We start from the raw sequence: 17,183 nt of genomic DNA on the forward strand, positions 1-17,183 counted from the left end.
CCCAAAAGATAGGCCCTAACTTAGCCAGAGCATATTTCATGGCAAGTAGTTCCTTGTCATGCACTGGATAATTGCATTCAGCTGGTTGAAGCTGACGCGATTGAAAACAGATGACACGCTCTGCGCCGTCTGTGTCATATTGCATCAACGCACAGCCGATTGCAAAATCGCTGGCGTTAGAGATCACATGAGATAGTCTGTCGTGGTCCGCTATCACCAATATTGACGATTGCTTTGCTTGATTTTCTCAAGAAACGCTGACAATCAGCGCTCCATGACCATTTTACATTTTTTTTAACATGCCAGATATATGTACAGTTATTTCGGTATAATTTCTCGAGTACTAATGGAAGTACGCCGCTAAGCCCAGGAACTTTCGAAGTCGTTTTACATTGACCGACATAGGCCAGTCGGTCATCAACGTGAAGGATCTTTTCAGGATCAGGGCGTACACCATGTTTACCCACGATGCACCTAAGAGGCGGAGTTTCGCTCGCTGCGAATATACACTTCTTGAAATTTGCATACAGCTTATGCTTACGCAAAAGTGTAAGATCCGTTTTGTACGTGAGTACGATGTACTCGAACATCCGACTTTCTGTTCATGGCACTGCTATGAATGACGACGTCATCAAAAACTAGGTGCGAAATCCCGCACCAATCTTAATATATTGGTTATACATCTGTTGAATGCTGCAGGGGCACTACTAAGTCCCTGTGGCAGGACTAGCCACTCCCATAGCATAACGCTTGGGGTGCTTACTGCTGTGAACAGGATATCTTGTTCACGCAAAAGGATCTGATAGAATCCATCCATCAGATCAATTGACGAAAAGATTGTACTCTTTGACATATCATCTATGATTACGTCTTTTCGTGGTATCGGCGTTTGAGCCGGTACTGTTGCAGCGTTCAGTTTATTGAATGCATGCACTATCCGCCATCTTCCTGTTGCTTTACGCACACAGAAGGTCGGAGAGCTATATAGGAAAGTTGATTCCCTCACATGGCCCGCTGCTAAGAATTTGTCTATTGCTATTACTTGTTCACGAGGTCAAGATGCAATGACCATTGCTTCATGACACAGTATTTCGCACCTGGGACTAGGTCGATTTCGTTTCGAGTGCCTTTATCTTTAGGCAACTCGCACGGTACTGATTCAGGGAAGACAGTCTTCTCATCAAGGACACTTTTCTCCTTCGATGAGCTGCTGAGAACTTGTTCGCTCTTAGGAAATACCATTGCCAACTAAAATTTCGACCACGTAGTTGTAATCTGTGACAGGTACGCAGACCTGCTTGACTTTGCCACTACGCAGATCACGCAAGATTTAAGCGTTGGCAATTGAGTTATCTCCAAAGTCAACTTAAGAGGCGCTATCCGATTAAGTGTATAAGCGCCTACACTTAATCCGTTGTTTTCTAAGACATTCAATGTCTCAGTTTCCTCTCTGGAACTTATTTCCAAAGGTACCTGGGAACCTTTAACTACAGGTTTCTAGGGACTTATTCCCGCAGATTCTTGGGGACATATTCCTTCAAGTTTTATTTAGGGAATAAGGTCGATCGTTTCGCTCATTGTTTCTAGGCACTTGACGTGGGGCACTACACTCATAGGCGTAGTGGCCCGTCTTCTGACAACGATTGCATATTCTCAATTGTTTGTGGCTTGAAGAGCGAGGTTTCTCGCTCTCCACATACGAGAGGTCCATATCTTCTGGACCTCCGTTTTCTTGTCGTCTCGGAGGACGGTAACTTCCAGAGAGGACGAAAGCCTGATTAAGGCTGAAGTCCTCCTGTTCCGCTATATAGATCGCTTGGTCGAGCGACTTTAGCTCAAGCTGGAACAGTTGAGTCTTGACAGTCCGTCTATAAGACCTTTAATAAACTCAGTTGCCTGGTTTGTTCATCATTTGAATGACTCACGATAAAACTGACCAGGTATCATGTATGGTGGGCATAGGCGTGAAGGTCACGCTTGCCCTACTTCAAATCCAGGAGCTAGGCTCGAGCCCTGAATTCGGCACGTGGCGGCTCAAATGTTTGCCTGAACCGGGTCATAAAGACCTCATACGATCCAAAACAAATAGGCCGTGAAGCTTGAGCACGTCCGGCTAAGTTGGACATACCAAATTTCACTTTCATCGCATCATCGTTGATGCGGCGAGCTTCAACGGCATCGTCTAATTTGACAAACCATCTTTAAAGGAAGTCGCCTTCGACTGCCTTCGACTTTGAGATTTTAATCTTTAAGGGTTTTGGGTCGACGAAGCAGCGTCAGCAATACTGCTGTCTCAACAATTTTATGTTGAGCACCCTGTTCTCTCAACATATCCGCGAGTTGAGACCTTGTTGGAGAAGCAAAACTACCTTTTCGTGAGTCCCATCGAGTTCATGTTGTATGAACTCGGCTATGTTGTTCATCTGTGTTCAGAGTGAACAGCATGGCGCCAACGGTTGGCCCGCCTTCGACCGAAATCATGCGTTCGATCGCCCTCCATTCAAGGTCACTTAAATGAGTGAAACTTTTACGCGTTGCGTGATAGCCTTCTCGAGGGGCTTGAAAGCTCCCTCCTTCTTCAACATGTTCATGATAGGCCGTTGAACGGACTACGAATTGCTAGCAGCAACCTTTGCTAGTACTCATAATAGTACTAGTTCGCCTACACTGATTACAGTGAAGGTTGCCCCCCCCCCCGACTACTTCACGTACGCAACGTGCAGAGGAAGGTTCTAAGTAGCTAAGAAGTCTTAGCTACTCAAGGTAAATTCTAAAACTTAAAAATAGAGAAAAAGTAAAACTTTTAAATTGCTTCTTAACGATCTTCTATCTACTACTGACTTTATTATATTAATAACTTATCATGTATGGCGCCTGCTTGCGCACCGCCCAATCGTGTCTTGTTACATTTGGCGGTTGATTCAAACTAAAATCAACCAATCAATAAAACTGATGTCTTATTGCGTCAATATTACCAAATTTGGTAATATCGGAGTTATTAAATCAAAAATAATAAAAATATTTTTTTGTATATCTTTACTAATTTCCTCTCATAACTAATAGTTTTTATGTAACGGACACTCAAAGTTTCGAAGAATGATCGAGATGATGAGTAATTCACTTGCGTGCAAAATTAATGATCACATTCGAACTAAACACTGCAGCTTTGTCTTTTGTCTTGTACCGTGTGTCTCGACATGCCTTAAGCTTACAGGTCTTGAACGCGAAGATGAGCAGGTCGCTCTCTGCAATCAGGCTTTTAAAGATGTTACCCTCCATCAACAAGGCGTATAATTACACTATGAATCACACTGACATTAAAAAGTTGACGTAGAATTTATGTAGAATTTGGAAATTATGGCCGTACATACGGACGGACAAATGCAGATCGTTAAGCAAACACGCACACAGCCGAAATGTAGTCCATCTCTAAATCTATGCCCGTCATCTTTAGATAGCCTTACAAAGATAAACAGTTTCAGCATATCGCTAACAGTCCCACTCTCATTGCTGAACGTCTGAAAAGACGTGGCGAGCAAAAAATTTCAGTATAAAACTACTTGTTTTTGGTAGGTGCCTTACAAAGTCAGATGTTTGACAAATCGTTCAGAAGCTATTCGAGGCGCTGCCTCTTTATTCGCGAGGTAGAATGTCAAGACATAATACAGAGGCAACTTGCACATGGATGTGTGTCCAGTCAATTACACGCATAATTAAAATCTACCTTAAAGTTTAGGAATGCACAGTGCAGAATGCATTCAATGCTTTGTAAAATCTAGCTGAAGAAAATAAGCCTGAAAAGCGTCATGGCTTTTGCCAACAGCGCTTAAAAAAACATAATCCTTGCAAAATTGTGCGGTTTTCAATACGGCCTACCGCTGGTTTGAGGACAAAACTCCAGTCTGCTTATCCGTACTATGTACATGTTGCAAATACGGAATGGGCATCACGACAAACCAGCGGTCCCAGCATTTCAGTCCGATGTAGTTTTATTATCGAATAGAATGTTTTTTCGTCGCTTCGTCGGATAGCGAGGGATGCGAATCTGTCTGTGGCTACTTATCACCACGTCACGTGTTGATCTAGAAATTCTCGCGTCGTTTCTTCAATCTGCGCTATATTCTCCACGTAGGTGTCGTAGGACATGTGCCATGGGTCAGGCACGTCTCGCGTGAAGGCACACAGCACGCCTTGACGTTCTTTAGTTACCGGGAACTTTTCCGTGACCTTGTGGACCATTCCACTGGCCACGCAGACGACGTAGTCGGCATCTTTGCACATTTGCTCTGTCAAAAGCTGCGAGCGGTGAGTCGACAAGTCCAGCTGGTACTTTTTCATCACATCTTTCGCGTACTTGGACGCTGGGGATCCTTCGGGTTCGAATGCATCTGTCAACCTACCACATGACAGCGTTGTCCGTGAAGGAATGTTCGTTTTAAAACTTCAAGTACTACTACACAACTCACGCTGCAGACCGAATGACAATACCCTTCTCTTCTTGTTGCTCACGCGACATGTTAAGCTTGCGGCGGAAGTATTCGACAGCAAATTCCTCCGAGACTGGTGAGCGGCACGTGTTACTAGTGCATACAAACACAATGTTCATCGCGGTGGTCGTAAGATAGTAATTGTTACGGGGCTGTGCTGTGCAGGCTCAATTCGAAATTGAGGCCACTTGATTGGTCAGTCGCAACGCACGGAGCTGCGGACGTCGGAATGTAAACGGATCGTACTTTTACCATGTCTCACGGGTACTACTTTTGCGGTGACTCACCAGAACGGTTGGTGCTATGCTATTACAATCTTAAACCCATCCTACTAAACAGAGCGCTATTGACCTCGAAAGTAATATTATTCTGATGGCGTTACCCAAATGGTCGCACGATTTTGAAATTGGTTTTGGACAACAGACGAACTACGAAGAAAATGCGGTTTAAGGTGATTTTCAACTTGCAATACTGATCCACAGGATATCTTTACTATGCTTCTCTTTTTCCAAACGTTGAGTCGATAAAGTTCTGTTGATTTCTTGATTTAAATACCAATCAACCTCGCCAATCGTTACAAACACGATTGAGCGAGGGTAATGGGGCACACATCGGTTGGAGAACCGTTGTTGTGGTACATTTACTTTATGGGTAAAATACCCTTTTATCTTATTTTAAAATAGTTAGTTACTTTAATCTCATTTATTATGGGTAACAAATGTGGTCGCCGCCAGAGATAAATCTGGCGGCCAAAATCTATTATTTTAATTAGCTAGGGTAAGGTTTTTTGATTTAAATAATTAGATAAAGTTCAGTTCCTCTTTTGATCTTAAAGCGTTAAGTGCCTTGCTAAGGCTTGTGCATTGATCTGTAAGAGACAGAAGCCTTTCTAAGATATATCCTCTTGGGCACTAGTTACCACTTGGTTCTACGAACCCTGAATCCCTTGAACTGTATTTTCCTTAAGCTTTAATAGCTTATACGACTCCCTGAGTTGTTAGATTCATTAGTTCAATAGAACTAAGTGACTCTTTGAGTCCGAAAGTCTTCCTTTGACTTTAGGAGCGAGGTAGCTCCGTTACACCTGGTAGCACTCGTAGTCAATCTACGCCTGAATCTTTACAAGACTAATTTCTCACGAAAATGAAAGAGGTTTCAGAATTGTCAGAAGCGCAACGCGCCACTTATGACAAGCTCAAAACCTTATTCAGGCTTGAGATAGAGCGGAACCTATGGATTTAAGCCTCGTTGAGGAAGGAGAAGAGGATCTTCAAGCTGTGGAACAGCATAAGACCATCCGTAGATGTTATATGTGCGAAAGCACGAAACATTTACGCCCTGCCTGCCCTCTTCGAAATTCGCGTAAAGCTCGAAAGAGCTCCAACTCCGACCTATACCAGAGATCTGGGAAGGTGCGGGAAAATGTCGATACCCAGTAGGTGCGGGGCGCCCTACTGGGGAAGACCTAGGCTCTGTTGAACCTCAAGGAGGTGATAATAAACAGAACCTAGCCCCGATTAGATCGGCGCTTAATGGCACGGGGCGAGAGATAAAGCCTGGCTTGCTAGTCGCTCAAGCGACTGTAAAGGGCTTTGATAAGCCGTGGTCAATTTAAATTGACTCAGGAGCGTCTTGCAATTATGCTCGACGCCTTACCCTTGAAGGAAGTCAACAATACGTTGAGGCGCTTAGAGCGCATGAAGGTGATACAAGCACTGTTCACTTAGCGACTGGGACTCGTGTCACTGTTCCCAAAGTTCCATTGAACTTAGGTATAAAGTTTCTGGACTTTGACAGTATGGAACGCTGTCTCGTCCTTGATTTGGATTGGAGTTATGATCTCATCCTCAGTATGGCCTGGTTAGAACACCATGAGCCATGGATCGACTGGAGGTCTAAGACCTTAGGCGCCACGCGCAATGTTCCTAGCAAAGTTTTGGAGAGTCATGAACCCACCTTTGCTAGGCAACAAAAGCGCTATTGGTGCGGATCAGTGAATGAATCTGTCAGTGTTTAGTCATTGGCATGTCTGAGTTAACAGACTCTAATGTTAATTGCATTAATTCTGAGCCCGACTCAGAAAAAATAAGTGGAACGGCACGTACTCCGTCGAGTGACATTCGTTATAATAACGATTCACTAAATGCTGAAAGCATTGTTGGCCTAAGGCCGAATCATCAAGGGTGCAATATCCCTGAGATACGTGGAGTGGCACGTCTAAGTCCACCGAGTTTGATCGGCCGAGGTGGCATCATACTGAGTGTCAGTAGTGACACTGTTGGCGGGCTGCCAGGACCTCAAGGGTGCAATATCCCTGAGATACGTGGAGTGGCACGTCTAAGTCCACCGAGTTTGGAAGGCCGAGGTGGCACCATAGTGACACTATTGGTAGTTCGCCAGGGCATTTTGGGTTAAACCCTCCTAATGCATGTGAAGCGACACGTAAACGTTTGCTGAATAAGGAAGTTGAGTTACCTAACTCCTTGTCGGATGACAAATTCGACACCATGTCTTGTATAGAACCAATACAGACTGGAAAACCCGGGGACGTGAATGCCCCGGCCTCTAAGAGGCGTATTGTTTCCACTCCAAGACAGGGTGGACACGAAGCGTGTATACCTTCACAAAGTGGTACGAGTGAGCAAGTACATACGCTTGTAAATGGCATAACCGGTAACATTGAGGGGGAAGTTAGCCTTGCGGCAATCCCCTCGTTACATGCTCTTTTAGAGCTAGACGAAATGTCTATTGATGAGTGCGGTCGAGCCTTAAAAGCTGGTGACTTATCTGAAATGGTGATCATTCGATCTATGGTTGAGTTAAACTCATCGTAACTTCTCGACGAAGCTGTCCTGGATGACACAAAAGCTGCACTTAGTGCGCGAAGTGGGTCATCAATCCTTAAAGATCCTACGGAATTTCTCAGGAATTACTATTGCCGACCGATTATCGGCCACGTAATTGTCATCAGTGACAAGTACGCAGATCTGCTTGACTTTGCCACTACGTAGATCACGCAAACATTGTTTCGGTTCTAGCGTTGGCAGTTGAGTTATCTCCGAAGTTAACTTCACCTTTTGTTTTTTTAATTAAGGAATTCCAAGATGTAAGTGTAATAACTCACCATCTGTTTTACCTCCGGATAGAGGTGTTCGTCATGAAATTGACCTAGTTCCGGGAACCAAATATTGTGTCACAAGACAATGACCTTTACCAAGGGAGCAGTGTGACGTCATTGACGATTTCTTCCTTGCTAAGCGCGAGGATGGAATGGTACGAGATAGCAAATCTCCTCATTCGACACCGACATTTTGTGTCAAAAAGCCAAATGGTAAATGGCGCATTGTACATGCTTATAATAAGCTTATTGCTGCCACTATACCCGCACAAACCCCCATTCCTAGAAAGGATGTTCTTCAGAATAATATGGTGGGATGTACAATGTACAGTGCATTGGACTTAGTCGATGGTTACTATTAATTGCTCATGCGAGCTAGTGATATCCCGCTTACAGCGGTTAGCACCCCAAGCGGCATGTTATGGGAGTAGCTGGTTATGCAACAAGGGCTTTCCAACGCCCCGGCAGCATTTAATCGTCTAGTGACTTAACTGTTTCGCCCTCATCGAGGTTATGCACAGACTTATTTCGAAGACATTTTTGTCCATAGTCGTGCGGAGCAGGGTCGGTCGGATATGGAAACCCATTTAGACCATTTGCGAGCATTGCTCGAGTGCATGCGCGCAAACAAATTGTATGCCAATGCATCTAAATGCATTTTCGACGCAGACGAAATTCCTTTTTAGGATGCTTCATTGGAAAGCGGGGCCTTAGAGCGGATCCCGCTAAGGTTAGCCGGTAGAGGCATGAACAGCGTTATTTAACGCAAACTAAACTACTGGGAGCATTGAGCTCCAGCGATTTGGTGTCTGAGCACACACGCTGCGTTAAACGTCTTCAATGACGCGATTGACACGTTCGATTTGACCATCGGTCTGCGGATGGTTCGCAGTGGTCATATCCAATCTGGTGCCAAGCACTCGGAAAATTGATTTCCAGAATTTGCCCGTGAAACGGGGATCCCGATCAGAGACAATTGCCACTGGCAAATCATGTTGTCGAAACACGCGATTGATAAACAGCTTAGCTGTATCCTCTCCATCAATGGAATCCCGCACGGCCGCTAAGTGAGCCATTTTGCTCAAACGGTCAGCAAAGACCACTATACCGGAGTTACCGGCTGAATCTTTCGGCAGCCCAAAACCAAAATCCAAACTAATGGACTCCCATCATCCTATGGGGACGGGAAGACTCGCCAGTGGCGCAGCAGCATGTGCCGAGGGTTACACCCGTTGGCACGTTTCGCATGTGCGAACATATGCGCTGACCTATTTTTTTAAGTTTGAGCCACCAATAACTCTGGCTGATAGAGCCGTAGGTCTTATCTCTACCGAGATGACCACCAAGGACAGTATCGTGTGCCTCAAAGAGGATCCGGTACTTTAAATCCTCATCATGAGGAATAACGACAAACGGAGGGTCCACGATGTCTGTGCAATAAAGCATCAGGTTTATCGATAGAAATCGATGTAGCCTTGCACGCAAACGTGCCGCTAATTTATATCCCGAATTCGAGTTCTGTAAGGCTCGTAGCAGAGCTACACACTGTTCAGCCTTGGCTTAAGCCAAACGGATTAAATTAGGAATACGTGACGAGATAGTCGTTAAATGAGAAACCTCATAATCCGGCCTGCGTGATAACGCATCGGCCAAAGCATTTTGCTTGCCGGGTTTATACTTTACCTCGAAGTTGTATTCCGCAAAAAAACATAGCCATCGGGCCATTCTCTGCGAGAGATGGGGCGACTCAGTCGCCGGTCGTAACGACGCGTGATCTGTATAAACCACAAACGGCTAAGAGCCGAGCAGATGAGCTCTGAATTTGACGAGAGCATACTTCATAGCAAGTAACTCTTTGTCATGAACTGGGTAATTCTTTTTCGCAGCTTTAAGCTGTCTGGACTCGAACGCAATAACACGTTCATGCCCATCAACATCTGTTTGTAACAGAGCACTGCCAATGGCAAAATCTGATGCGTCACAGACGACACTGAAAGGCCAATTTGGGTTTGGCAGTGCCAGAATCGGGGCATGGATAAGACTATCCTTAACTGCTCGAAAAGCATTATTTTCGGTGCTAGTCCAGCACCATTCTGTATCCTTTTTAAGGAGATTAGATAATGGCCTAGCCATATCAGCGTAATTTTCGCTATATTTGTGTAAATAATTGGCGAGACCCAACCACTTACGCAAATCCTTTTGGTTTTTAGGAACCGGCCAATCTACTATGGCTTTTACCTTAGCGGGATCCGCTCTAAGGCCTCGCTTTCCAATGAAGCATCCTAAAAAAGGAATTTCGTCTGCGCCAAAAATGCATTTAGATGCATTGGCATACAATTTGTTTGTGCGCATGCACTCGAGCACTGCTCGCAAATGGTCTAAATGGTTTTCCATATCCGACCGACCCTGCTCCGCACGACTATGGACAAAAATGTCATCGAAATAAGTCTGTGCATAACCTCGATGAGGGCGAAACAGTTGCGTCACTAGACGATTAAATGTTGCCGGGGCGTTGGAAAGCCCTTGTGGCATAACCAGCCACTCCCATAACATGCCGCTTGGGGTGCTAACCGCTGTAAGCGGGATATCNGTAGGTGTCGTAGGACATGTGCCATGGGTCAGGCACGTCTCGCGTGAAGGCACACAGCACGCCTTGACGTTCTTTAGTTACCGGGAACTTTTCCGTGACCTTGTGGACCATTCCACTGGCCACGCAGACGACGTAGTCGGCATCTTTGCACATTTGCTCTGTCAAAAGCTGCGAGCGGTGAGTCGACAAGTCCAGCTGGTACTTTTTCATCACATCTTTCGCGTACTTGGACGCTGGGGATCCTTCGGGTTCGAATGCATCTGTCAACCTACCACATGACAGCGTTGTCCGTGAAGGAATGTTCGTTTTAAAACTTCAAGTACTACTACACAACTCACGCTGCAGACCGAATGACAATACCCTTCTCTTCTTGTTGCTCACGCGACATGTTAAGCTTGCGGCGGAAGTATTCGACAGCAAATTCCTCCGAGACTGGTGAGCGGCACGTGTTACTAGTGCATACAAACACAATGTTCATCGCGGTGGTCGTAAGATAGTAATTGTTACGGGGCTGTGCTGTGCAGGCTCAATTCGAAATTGAGGCCACTTGATTGGTCAGTCGCAACGCACGGAGCTGCGGACGTCGGAATGTAAACGGATCGTACTTTTACCATGTCTCACGGGTACTACTTTTGCGGTGACTCACCAGAACGGTTGGTGCTATGCTATTACAATCTTAAACCCATCCTACTAAACAGAGCGCTATTGACCTCGAAAGTAATATTATTCTGATGGCGTTACCCAAATGGTCGCACGATTTTGAAATTGGTTTTGGACAACAGACGAACTACGAAGAAAATGCGGTTTAAGGTGATTTTCAACTTGCAATACTGATCCACAGGATATCTTTACTATGCTTCTCTTTTTCCAAACGTTGAGTCGATAAAGTTCTGTTGATTTCTTGATTTAAATACCAATCAACCTCGCCAATCGTTACAAACACGATTGAGCGAGGGTAATGGGGCACACATCGGTTGGAGAACCGTTGTTGTGGTACATTTACTTTATGGGTAAAATACCCTTTTATCTTATTTTAAAATAGTTAGTTACTTTAATCTCATTTATTATGGGTAACAAATGTGGTCGCCGCCAGAGATAAATCTGGCGGCCAAAATCTATTATTTTAATTAGCTAGGGTAAGGTTTTTTGATTTAAATAATTAGATAAAGTTCAGTTCCTCTTTTGATCTTAAAGCGTTAAGTGCCTTGCTAAGGCTTGTGCATTGATCTGTAAGAGACAGAAGCCTTTCTAAGATATATCCTCTTGGGCACTAGTTACCACTTGGTTCTACGAACCCTGAATCCCTTGAACTGTATTTTCCTTAAGCTTTAATAGCTTATACGACTCCCTGAGTTGTTAGATTCATTAGTTCAATAGAACTAAGTGACTCTTTGAGTCCGAAAGTCTTCCTTTGACTTTAGGAGCGAGGTAGCTCCGTTACACCTGGTAGCACTCGTAGTCAATCTACGCCTGAATCTTTACAAGACTAATTTCTCACGAAAATGAAAGAGGTTTCAGAATTGTCAGAAGCGCAACGCGCCACTTATGACAAGCTCAAAACCTTATTCAGGCTTGAGATAGAGCGGAACCTATGGATTTAAGCCTCGTTGAGGAAGGAGAAGAGGATCTTCAAGCTGTGGAACAGCATAAGACCATCCGTAGATGTTATATGTGCGAAAGCACGAAACATTTACGCCCTGCCTGCCCTCTTCGAAATTCGCGTAAAGCTCGAAAGAGCTCCAACTCCGACCTATACCAGAGATCTGGGAAGGTGCGGGAAAATGTCGATACCCAGTAGGTGCGGGGCGCCCTACTGGGGAAGACCTAGGCTCTGTTGAACCTCAAGGAGGTGATAATAAACAGAACCTAGCCCCGATTAGATCGGCGCTTAATGGCACGGGGCGAGAGATAAAGCCTGGCTTGCTAGTCGCTCAAGCGACTGTAAAGGGCTTTGATAAGCCGTGGTCAATTTAAATTGACTCAGGAGCGTCTTGCAATTATGCTCGACGCCTTACCCTTGAAGGAAGTCAACAATACGTTGAGGCGCTTAGAGCGCATGAAGGTGATACAAGCACTGTTCACTTAGCGACTGGGACTCGTGTCACTGTTCCCAAAGTTCCATTGAACTTAGGTATAAAGTTTCTGGACTTTGACAGTATGGAACGCTGTCTCGTCCTTGATTTGGATTGGAGTTATGATCTCATCCTCAGTATGGCCTGGTTAGAACACCATGAGCCATGGATCGACTGGAGGTCTAAGACCTTAGGCGCCACGCGCAATGTTCCTAGCAAAGTTTTGGAGAGTCATGAACCCACCTTTGCTAGGCAACAAAAGCGCTATTGGTGCGGATCAGTGAATGAATCTGTCAGTGTTTAGTCATTGGCATGTCTGAGTTAACAGACTCTAATGTTAATTGCATTAATTCTGAGCCCGACTCAGAAAAAATAAGTGGAACGGCACGTACTCCGTCGAGTGACATTCGTTATAATAACGATTCACTAAATGCTGAAAGCATTGTTGGCCTAAGGCCGAATCATCAAGGGTGCAATATCCCTGAGATACGTGGAGTGGCACGTCTAAGTCCACCGAGTTTGATCGGCCGAGGTGGCATCATACTGAGTGTCAGTAGTGACACTGTTGGCGGGCTGCCAGGACCTCAAGGGTGCAAATCCCTGAGATACGTGGAGTGGCACGTCTAAGTCCACCGAGTTTGGAAGGCCGAGGTGGCACCATAGTGACACTATTGGTAGTTCGCCAGGGCATTTTGGGTTAAACCCTCCTAATGCATGTGAAGCGACACGTAAACGTTTGCTGAATAAGGAAGTTGAGTTACCTAACTCCTTGTCGGATGACAAATTCGACACCATGTCTTGTATAGAACCAATACAGACTGGAAAACCCGGGGACGTGAATGCCCCGGCCTCTAAGAGGCGTATTGTTTCCACTCCAAGACAGGGTGGACACGAAGCGTGTATACCTTCACAAAGTGGTACGAGTGAGCAAGTACATACGCTTGTAAATGGCATAACCGGTAACATTGAGGGGGAAGTTAGCCTTGCGGCAATCCCCTCGTTACATGCTCTTTTAGAGCTAGACGAAAATGTCTATTGATGAGTGCGGTCGAGCCTTAAAAGCTGGTGACTTATCTGAAATGGTGATCATTCGATCTATGGTTGAGTTAAACTCATCGTAACTTCTCGACGAAGCTGTCCTGGATGACACAAAAGCTGCACTTAGTGCGCGAAGTGGGTCATCAATCCTTAAAGATCCTACGGAATTTCTCAGGAATTACTATTGCCGACCGATTATCGGCCACGTAATTGTCATCAGTGACAAGTACGCAGATCTGCTTGACTTTGCCACTACGTAGATCACGCAAACATTGTTTCGGTTCTAGCGTTGGCAGTTGAGTTATCTCCGAAGTTAACTTCACCTTTTGTTTTTTTAATTAAGGAATTCCAAGATGTAAGTGTAATAACTCACCATCTGTTTTACCTCCGGATAGAGGTGTTCGTCATGAAATTGACCTAGTTCCGGGAACCAAATATTGTGTCACAAGACAATGACCTTTACCAAGGGAGCAGTGTGACGTCATTGACGATTTCTTCCTTGCTAAGCACGAGGATGGAATGGTACGAGATAGCAAATCTCCTCATTCGACACCGACATTTTGTGTCAAAAAGCCAAATGGTAAATGGCGCATTGTACACGCTTATAATAAGCTTATTGCTGCCACTATACACGCACAAACCCCCATTCCTAGAAAGGATGTTCTTCAGAACAATATGGTGGGATGTACAATGTACAGTGCATTGGACTTAGTCGATGGTTACTATTAATTGCTCATGCGAGCTAGTGATATCCCGCTTACAGCGGTTAGCACCCCAAGCGGCATGTTATGGGAGTAGCTGGTTATGCAACAAGGGCTTTCCAACGCCCCGGCAGCATTTAATCGTCTAGTGACTTAACTGTTTCGCCCTCATCGAGGTTATGCACAGACTTATTTCGAAGACATTTTTGTCCATAGTCGTGCGGAGCAGGGTCGGTCGGATATGGAAACCCATTTAGACCATTTGCGAGCATTGCTCGAGTGCATGCGCGCAAACAAATTGTATGCCAATGCATCTAAATGCATTTTCGACGCAGACGAAATTCCTTTTTAGGATGCTTCATTGGAAAGCGGGGCCTTAGAGCGGATCCCGCTAAGGTTAGCCGGTAGAGGCATGAACAGCGTTATTTAACGCAAACTAAACTACTGGGAGCATTGAGCTCCAGCGATTTGGTGTCTGAGCACACACGCTGCGTTAAACGTCTTCAATGACGCGATTGACACGTTCGATTTGACCATCGGTCTGCGGATGGTTCGCAGTGGTCATATCCAATCTGGTGCCAAGCACTCGGAAAATTGATTTCCAGAATTTGCCCGTGAAACGGGGATCCCGATCAGAGACAATTGCCACTGGCAAATCATGTTGTCGAAACACGCGATTGATAAACAGCTTAGCTGTATCCTCTCCATCAATGGAATCCCGCACGGCCGCTAAGTGAGCCATTTTGCTCAAACGGTCAGCAAAGACCACTATACCGGAGTTACCGGCTGAATCTTTCGGCAGCCCAAAACCAAAATCCAAACTAATGGACTCCCATCATCCTATGGGGACGGGAAGACTCGCCAGTGGCGCAGCAGCATGTGCCGAGGGTTACACCCGTTGGCACGTTTCGCATGTGCGAACATATGCGCTGACCTATTTTTTTAAGTTTGAGCCACCAATAACTCTGGCTGATAGAGCCGTAGGTCTTATCTCTACCGAGATGACCACCAAGGACAGTATCGTGTGCCTCAAAGAGGATCCGGTACTTTAAATCCTCATCATGAGGAATAACGACAAACGGAGGGTCCACGATGTCTGTGCAATAAAGCATCAGGTTTATCGATAGAAATCGATGTAGCCTTGCACGCAAACGTGCCGCTAATTTATATCCCGAATTCGAGTTCTGTAAGGCTCGTAGCAGAGCTACACACTGTTCAGCCTTGGCTTAAGCCAAACGGATTAAATTAGGAATACGTGACGAGATAGTCGTTAAATGAGAAACCTCATAATCCGGCCTGCGTGATAACGCATCGGCCAAAGCATTTTGCTTGCCGGGTTTATACTTTACCTCGAAGTTGTATTCCGCAAAAAAACATAGCCATCGGGCCATTCTCTGCGAGAGATGGGGCGACTCAGTCGCCGGTCGTAACGACGCGTGATCTGTATAAACCACAAACGGCTAAGAGCCGAGCAGATGAGCTCTGAATTTGACGAGAGCATACTTCATAGCAAGTAACTCTTTGTCATGAACTGGGTAATTCTTTTTCGCAGCTTTAAGCTGTCTGGACTCGAACGCAATAACACGTTCATGCCCATCAACATCTGTTTGTAACAGAGACTGCCAATGGCAAAATCTGATGCGTCACAGACGACACTGAAAGGCCAATTTGGGTTTGGCAGTGCCAGAATCAGGGCATGGATAAGACTATCCTTAACTGCTCGAACAGCATTATTTTTGGTGCTAGTCCAGCACCATTCTGTATCCTTTTTAAAGAGATTCTATAATGGCCTAGCCCTATCAGCCGTAATTTCCGCTATATTTGTGTAAATAATTGGCGAGACCCAACCACTTACGCAAATCCTCTCGGTTTTTAGGAGCCGGCCAATGTACTATGGCTTTTTACTCCGTTCTATGTAAACGGTCTTACCTACCCGCGCGTTCCATTAACGAAACCACTGCGTGATTCAGGGCTTGGTGAGGGAGAATTGGCCGATAGGCTTGCTGATATCAGCCCTGTTACCGTTCGGAAACAAGTAAGCGAGTTTCTCGCGACGCAATTTTAGTGTCTTAAGACATGCAAGGGATACGATGGCTGATAGCCAAGACAAACAAAAAGAACAAGCGGATACCAAAGGCAGAAGCTGTATTCATTCTTATATGGTCGAAGTCCGAGTTTTACTAAACGCTAAGAACCTACCTACCAACTTGGTTTCCGCGGTCTTCAAGACCAAATTGCGCCCGCACTTTATTGGACAATTTATGGTCGTGGCCAAGAAGGGCCTTGCTTATATGCTAAACCTTCCCAGCAAGCTGCGTACACACCCAGTGTTTTACGTTGGCTTGCTTAAGTCATATCGAGACCCTTCCCACGTGGACTTGAAGGCGCTTGCGCCGAGACAGGCGGTCGTGCCGCATCCTCACCAGGAAGTTCAGCTGGCTCTAAACGAGGCTGCTGACGCTCCAGCGTTGAAAGACGGTCCCGAACCGCCTCAAATAAGCTCTCAACCCGAGCAAGGACCTCACGAGGAAGTTGCACCTCGTGCCGTAGAGCATCAAATGCTTCCGCCGAAATTTCGGCCCTCTCCCGCGCTGCTTGATGCGCGGGGGAACCTTCAGTTCATGTGAAGAACTTATAAAGCGACGTCGTCGTGAGGGTCAATACCAGCATCTGGTGAAGTAGCTAGGGTACCCCTTTTCTGAAAACTCTTCGGAGTTCGAGGTACCTCTTCGGCAAGACTGACCGTACGCCGTTGACGTTTTTGAGTGCCAAGTTCAGGAGTTCCTATAATTTTATTGTATGGATGATGGAAAGTCGACCACACGGTCACAAACAGAACATATAAAATTGTAGCAGAATGGGAATTTTATTTCCCTAGCGAGGTTAAGAGATCTGAGTCCGCACCTGTCGTATAAACTTCTTTTGCCATGCCTCTTGCTCCTCCAGCCAAAAACATGTACCTGTCATTTGCAGCAGCAAAAGAAACCCTTGATGTAACGGGGCACTGCCGACTTGTACTGCTTCAGTACAAGTCCACTTCGCACTGCGTCAGTGCAAGTGGTGCCTCACGGGACTTCACGTACCGTAGTACATACAGAGGAAGTCTTCTCTTTAAAACACTTGTTTTAAAGAGGGTTAAATGAAAACTGTATTAACATAATTAAGTTCTTCTTGTCT

The 17,183-nt window shown here is 45.5% G+C and overlaps 1 protein-coding gene across 1 annotated transcript; it reads right to left on the minus strand.

Annotated features, from left to right (window-relative positions):
* Positions 1-3,966: 3,966 nt before the first annotated feature.
* On the minus strand, positions 3,967-10,673 carry CCR75_000610 (uncharacterized protein; the record flags this gene model as incomplete). Its single annotated transcript, XM_067958717.1, has 4 exons — positions 3,967-4,396; positions 4,467-4,639; positions 10,277-10,463; positions 10,534-10,673. 4 exons carry the CDS (start codon positions 10,671-10,673, stop codon positions 4,063-4,065), a joined length of 834 nt encoding a protein of 277 aa, XP_067814368.1. The 3' UTR covers positions 3,967-4,062.
* Positions 10,674-17,183: the final 6,510 nt, after the last annotated feature.

The sequence above is a fragment of the Bremia lactucae genome (assembly GCF_004359215.1).
Source record: "Bremia lactucae strain SF5 chromosome Unknown BlacSF5_NotPlaced_200_SHOA01000120.1_2678225bp, whole genome shotgun sequence".
NCBI lineage: Eukaryota > Oomycota > Peronosporomycetes > Peronosporales > Peronosporaceae > Bremia > Bremia lactucae.